The sequence below is a fragment of the Gavialis gangeticus genome, unplaced genomic scaffold (assembly GCF_001723915.1).
Source record: "Gavialis gangeticus isolate Ggan-Ray unplaced genomic scaffold, GavGan_comp1, whole genome shotgun sequence".
Lineage (NCBI taxonomy): Eukaryota > Metazoa > Chordata > Crocodylia > Gavialidae > Gavialis > Gavialis gangeticus.
Window position 1 is genome coordinate 84,652,551 of NW_017729033.1, and position 7,082 is coordinate 84,659,632.

The 7,082-nt window shown below is 40.8% G+C and overlaps 1 protein-coding gene across 5 annotated transcripts in view; it reads left to right on the forward strand.

Moving 5' to 3' along the window:
- SORBS2 (sorbin and SH3 domain containing 2) overlaps positions 1 to 7,082 on the forward strand; it is a 298,880-nt gene that overhangs the window by 211,246 nt on the left and 80,552 nt on the right. For 3 of the 5 annotated variants that reach the window (XM_019525918.1, XM_019525915.1, XM_019525916.1), the window contains one exon: positions 5,403 to 5,486. The exons of the other annotated variants lie outside the window; for them this stretch is intronic. In XM_019525918.1, coding sequence (XP_019381463.1) covers positions 5,403 to 5,486 — 84 coding nt within the window. The remainder of the gene's footprint in view (positions 1 to 5,402; positions 5,487 to 7,082) is intronic. 5 annotated transcript variants of the gene reach the window in all.

Sequence of the window (7,082 nt, forward strand, 5' to 3'; positions counted from 1 at the left end):
TCATAGATGCTAGGGTCAGAAAGGACCTCAAAGGATCATCTAGCCCTGCTAGTGGCAGGAAAAAGTGCTGGGGTCATGCGACCCCAGCCAGTGCTTGTCCAGTCTCTTGTTGAAGACCTTCAAGGTAGGGGAGAGCACCACCACCCTTGGAAGCCCATTCCAGATTCTGGCAACCCTAACCATAAAGAAATTATTTCTGATGTCCAACCTAAATCTACTCTCTATCAGCTTGTGGCCAGTTTCTGGTTATTCCAAGGGGTGCTCTGGTAAACAGAGCATCTCCTATTCCCTGCTGCACCCTTCCCCCCCACCCCAGTGAATTTGTATACTGCCACAAGATCCCCCCTCAGCCTTCTCTTGCGGAGGCTGAAAAGGTCCAGGTCCCTCAGCCTTTCCCCATAGGGCCTTCTCCGCAGGCCTCTAAGTATATGAGTGGCCCTCCTCTGGACCCTCTCAAGGTTGTCCACATACTTCTTGAATTGCAGCACCCAGAATTGAACGCAGTACTCCAGCTGCAGCCTTCCTGGACCTGTTCATGATGCACCTACTAATGCATGACAAAGTGCAGTTAGCTCTCCTAATTACATCGTCACAGTGACAACTCATATTCATCTTGGAGTTGACAACAACTCTGAGATCTCTTTCTGCTGCTGTGCTGCTGAGGTCATCCCCCAGCCCATAGGTGTGCCGGTGATTCCTTCTCCCTAGGTGCAGCACCTTGCACTTGTCCTTGTTGAACTGCATCCTGTTGCTTTCTGACCACTTCTCTAATCTGCCCAGGTCTGCCTGGATTAAGTTTCTTCCCATCAATGTGTTTGATTTGTCCCATAGTTTAGTGTCATCTGAGAATTCAGACAGAGTGCTACGTCCATCCAGGTTTATTTTAAATTGGTTTCGGCCACTTTGAAAACGGTTTATGTGTACAGGCAGTCCTTGACTTACAATGTTTCAAGTTACAATGTTTCATGCTTACATTTATAAATTGACACCCTGTTTCAACTTTATGACATTAGTTTCTACTTTACAACGCTTGATCCAATGCAATTCCACACCATGCCAGCGAACAAGTTCGCTGTGTCACTCATCTCCCTGGAGAACATCTGTCCAAACTTCCTTGGACACTTTCTTTAAGAAACCAGCCAAGACTCCTAAGCAGACTCTAGCCAAGAACCCTTCAAAAAGTCCAACTAAGAGCCTTTCAAAGAGTCCAGCAAAAAGTCACCTCAAAGAAGTCCTTCCAAATCAATATGATTGCTATTTACAATATCAATACATTAATGTAGCTATATTACTCATCTATAATTGATCAAGTACAAAATTCTGGGGTATTTTTGGTGAAAATAGGGTATCGGGCCTTGGTTCAGGAACTAATCCCCCATTTATAACATTGTTTCTTATGAGAAAATGGTTCCGAGTTATGTTTCGACTTAAGACGTGGTTTTCAGGAACCAATTGTGTCGTAAGTCCAAGGACTGCCTCTATTGTGTTACAGACTTAAACCGGTTTCTCACTATTTAAACCAGTTTATTGGTAATTTCTGTGCCTAGCCCTGGTGTATTTCTTTTAATTCTAAGTATCACATTAGCAGAAAGATACGGACAAAGCTGAGGGAGTTTTTTTGAGAAGTGTTAAATCATCAGGAGTTTGAAAGGGTTAGTCTTTTGAATAAAAATAAGTCTGCATGCCTTGCTTAAGAAACTACCAGCAGTCTATGTCAACAGTGAAGGCTAAAAATATCTAGGAGTAAAAAGAATTTAGGATGTTTCTGTAGGCGTATAGTTAAAAGCAATGGAATGCAATTTAGAAAAGTAAAATTCAGGCTGAGTTATATGAAGGTCATCTTAACAGTAAGATTTAGACTGTGGAATAGTCTTCTACATGCAAAAGTAGAAATTCCATTTCTTGTTGTTGGTTAAAACACACTATATAGCAATAGAACCTTAGTAATGGGAAATGAGTTTGCACAGAAGAGGAGATAAACTAGATACTCTGATGGATCTTTCAATCTTTATCTTCTACGATTTTATGAACTTGTACTCATTTCCCTAAGTAGCAGATAATACAGGAGAATCATGAATTCTGGGGTATGCATAGTGTTATCAATCATTCATGAAACTATAAGGCAGTTAATTGCTGTTTATCAACTTCGGGCCTGCCTACTTCCTAAATGGATTTTTCTCCTGTTTCAAATGGAACTAAAGCTAACATCCTTCTTTTAATTTAATTTCTTAAGTGTTCACTAGCATCAGTGTTGTTATCATGAACCTAAGAAATACTGCATTAGTTTAAACATGTAAAAAGCCAGGAAGAGAAATATTTGGCGAGCCTACAAAAAAGGCTTTTAAAAAGTTTTAATGTGACAAGCAATACATTTATTTTTTTAAAAAGAAGTATTTGATGCACAGCATGAAAGGGCAACTTGCATTGCTAACGTTCATGACACCATATTGCAATGGTTTGCAACTGTTGCAAGTGACTGTGTGACAAGGTCCTGTGATAAGTACAAAATAGTGATGAATGTGGTGCTTGCAGTTGCATCTAATGCAGTAGGTACTTCCTTTTGTTTGCTGCCCTCTGCTGTTTAGTCTGTAAACAAAATTCAACCCAAACCCATAGGGAGAAATCTCTGGGTTCACTGTGAACTCATGCTGCTGGTATTGAATTCCACACCTGATGGAACTGAATTCCAAAGCAGCTTAAAGATGGTTTATATAGTCTTCTGTTACCTCTGCTAGCTGCCCTGTTTCAAGAAGCACAGCTGCAGAGCACTGTCCCAACCCCGCAGGTTAATTTTTTTGCTTTGTCTAAGGAACACCACCTATTCTTTTGTCAGTATATCCACAAATGTTGATATTTAGGGAACATTGCATCACTTCAGACTATACCTGATCTGTACCAAGGTGCAGTCAAAACTGTCAATGTTTGTTGGAGTGACAATGCCCTCAAATTCTCTTCTGATTTCAATCTTAAATATAATCTTAAATTATAATCTTTAATATGCTATTTAGTCCATGGGACTGAGAGCAAATCAGTAGTTTTGCAGTTTTTCCCAGGGTTACATAGTTCAAAATGATGGTGTGTTTCTAAAGTTGTGCAAAAAATAGAATAGGCCAATAATTGCAACTGGAAAAAATAGGAAGCGGTAGCACTTAATTCTCTGCATTTGTGATTTTTCTTGTTTTTCCTCATATTGTCTACATTTCCCTACAGCAGTTAGAGTTTGGCTTTTCTATTTTAATGTAGTCTTCTAAAGCAGACATTTTTCTTTCATGAATTAAAGACTGTAATAAAGTTGCATGTGACATTGGTCAGGCCGCAATTGGAGTACTGCGTCCAGTGCTGGGCGCCACACTTTAAAAAGGATGTGGCCAGCCTGAAGAGAGTTCAGAGGAGGGTCACCTGTTTGGTGAGAAGGCAGCAGGACAGGCCCTACGAGGAGAGACTGAGGGACCTGAACTTATTCAGCCTCAGCAAGAGGAGGCTGAGGGGGGACCTGGTGGCCGCCTACAAACTCATCAGGGGAGATCATCAGCAAATAGGAAGATCCCTATTCTTCCCAGCACCACCTGGGGTGATGAGGAACAATGGTAATAAGCTGATGGAGAATAGGTGTAGGTTAGAGATCAGGAGGCAATATTTTACAGTTAGGGTGGCCAGAATCTGGAACCAACTTCCTAGGGAAGTGGTCCTTGCCCCTACCTTGGGTAAATTCAAAAAGAGGTTAGATGATCACCTGCCTGGGGGCTTGTGAACCCAGCATTCATTCCTGCCTGTGGCAGTGGGTCAGGCTAGATGATCTGATCAGGACCCTGCTGACCCTAGCTACTATGAAACTATTCATATCTGAGCTGGCCAGTGAACAAAGTCTCACACAGTAGTATTTATCTACTGAAGATTAGTGGATGTGTTGTATTCGATTACAGATTGCTAATAGCAATAATTGTATTATGAAGTTCATGATTATGGCTAGAGTAGGACATATGAGTACACTACTAAGCTTTGCTATGTATTGTGAGCAAGTAATTTATCTCTGGCTCTCATTTCTTCATCTGTGAAACAGGAGCAATACTTCCCCTGATTCATATACAGCTTGTGAAGATAAATAGAAAAGTAGGTCCAGCTTGATTTGGCGGATAGTGTTTTACTTAGTGAATAGCCGTCATTCCTCATGTAGACTGCCTAAATCTTCTTTGGAGGACTTCTGTCCATGCCTGGCTTAGTTAATTCATGAGCTCTGATAAACTAAATACAGCTATGAATTAAATATAGCCACCTCACATACATATTTCTGTATTTAAAAATACAGTAAACTGAGAGCACCTTGTGCTTTTGTCCTGCATGACAGTTTACTTTGGGCTGTACCAAAGAATCCAATATCGCAGGGAAAATAATTAAGAAAATTAGAAAACCAATTTACAATAAAGAGCCTGCGTAGAACCACTGGGGGTGGGGGAAGGGGTTGCTCTGCTATGTTTTCGTGCTGGTTAAAGAATTATGTTACTTGTTTTTCTGCTCACTAAACTGTTTCCTTCTTGCTGCTTAGCTCCAATTTTTACTGTGAAATGTGAAAAATATCAATATAATATTTTTGGTGTAATAAAAAGGTCTGTAGGAAATAGAAGATGGGAAAAGACCAAAGCAAAAGTAATATGGAACCCACAATTATTGTTTATATATATTTTCATAGAAAAGAATTACATTGATACCAGTTCCATTCCATAGGCTGAAACAGCTTTTCAATATTGCCATGCCTGCATGATGCATATTGCTTATCTCTTACTGTGTGCTTCGCTTCAAGATGGCAAGAACCCAAATTAACATGCTTTGTAAGAGGACAAGGAGTGGTTGAAAGCAATATTACTGAAATCATATGTACTCATCTACTCTCAGACAGTTTGGGCACTTTCTTGTACACCCTACAGAGAAAAAACAGCTTGAAATGTTTTCTTAACAAGAAAACAGTATCTGGTATTATTAATTTTACTGAGCAAAAGGACATAACCACGCAGAAAAATACCACTCTCATTTGTTGTATAATTATTGTCCTTTTTAAAAAACAGGTTTTAGATCTTTTTCAGACAGCCAAAGCAATTGATTAACTTTTGAAATATTATTCTTAAAATGCTGGATGTTTCCTATATTATGTGTAACTGTGCAATGGTCATCTGAAATCCAAGCTGAAAAAAGTGGAGTTAAAACATTAGTCTGTGATAGCTCTTGAACAAAAGCAATTCCATATGAAATCCCATCTTTATTCCTTGATTTTATTTAATTTCTCCCCTCTCCATATCACCCCCGCACTATTTTTGTTTGACATGTTTGTGTTGTTAATGTGACATGGCATTTCCAGCACTTTGCTTAGTGTGTACTTTTCCTTCCCTTTTCCTTCACAACTGCTCCAGACTGATCGCATAAACCCAGATGACATAGATTTAGAAAATGAACCCTGGTATAAATTCTTTTCAGAGCTGGAGTTTGGACATCCGGTAAGTGAGGATAGACTATTAATGTTTAAACTTTAGGAAAAATATATTTCTAAGATACAGTTCACAAATTACCAAGTGTAGGAAGAGTCACCCCCTGAAGCTGAATAGGACTTTTTTCTAAGAAAGAACAACACAACTGAGTCCAGTGTATGCATCCAGCCAGTTTCGTTAAGTGCTTACCTGCCAAACCAGTGACTCTACTGGCTAATTTAAGTCCATAGACTATGTACAACAACTGATATGTAAACACCTACAGCATCAGTTGTATGTAAAACATAATTGTTTGCTTTCTTTATTAAACCTTTAGAATTTAGAAGCATTTGGTTAGAACAATTTAAGAGTAGAAGTGGGACCTAACAACATAAATACTCAGTTTTCATTGACAGTGTGTCTTAATTTAGTAAATGCAGACATACACACCTGCAGATAATGCCTCTGGGTATAAATCCTGATTTTTTTGTCCTTTGTCCATCTGAAACATGCACACAGAGAACATATGACTTTATAGATAAATCAGGGAGATGCCTGTTAGTTTTTGTTTGCACCCAGGGTATGGACAAACAACTTAGATGCAGTTCAGGAGAAAGGGGAGACTTGCTCATAAGCTGCTCAGCAGTAAACTGGCTCTTATGCCTGCTCCTTCTATATAGTATGTGCAAGTTAAACCAGGGTATCTTACTTTTTCATTCAGTTGTGAACTCCCCTGATTTAACTTTCACTTACTCCAGGATAGGACTGAACACATAGGAGAGTTCCTGCCAAGCAACTGAAGTGCAGTAAGTCCACTCCTCCCCTCTTTAACCTCAATACAATTTGTTCACCTGTCCACACCTTTCAGAGGTCTGCTTGAACCTATATACTTTTTGGACCTGCTCCCCCTTTGCATCAAAACCCACATCCCCAAAAGGACTTCAATAGACTGTTGTAGTCCCAAAATAGCACTCCTGAAAACCCCTGCTCTGCTGCAGCTTAATCCTGAAAAAACCTAAATTTCGTAGGCACCTCACGTTCAGACTTTAAAGTTTCTCAAGTACCAATAATTCTCCACTCATGTATGCCCAGGAACACTTTATTTTTGACAGGACTGAGCTGCTCAGCACCCATCTTACACCAAAGCACATTTCAAGCTAGGCTTTCTTCCACCTGGCACCCCTAAAAGTCTTGGTGCAATAGTCATTCTTATAGCATACCCAATGCACACCTGTAGATTCGGACTTTTCCTAATATGTTCCTCCTAATATGCAGTGGTGGTTTCCACTTTCTTTTAGAACAGTGATAGTGGAGCCCATGTTCCCTTAGCACTTAAACCATGGAGACAGTGGCACAACAAGCTCATTTAGCCCTTGGGTGGAGAGGCAAGTGTGGGGAGGCTGGGCTATGCCCTGCTGCCGCTTGCCCAGCCAGGGCAGTGGAGAGACAGAGTTGTGGGCACAGCAGCACTGGGAGCGGGGGCTATGCCCTGCTGCCACTCGCCCCCTTCCACCCAGAGTGAGCTGCTCCTGCATCATGCCCCCCTCCCCTGCCCTGGCTGGGCAAGTGGCAGCAGAGCATAGCCCCCGCTCCCAGCACTGCCACATACAACGCCCCCCCCCCGGG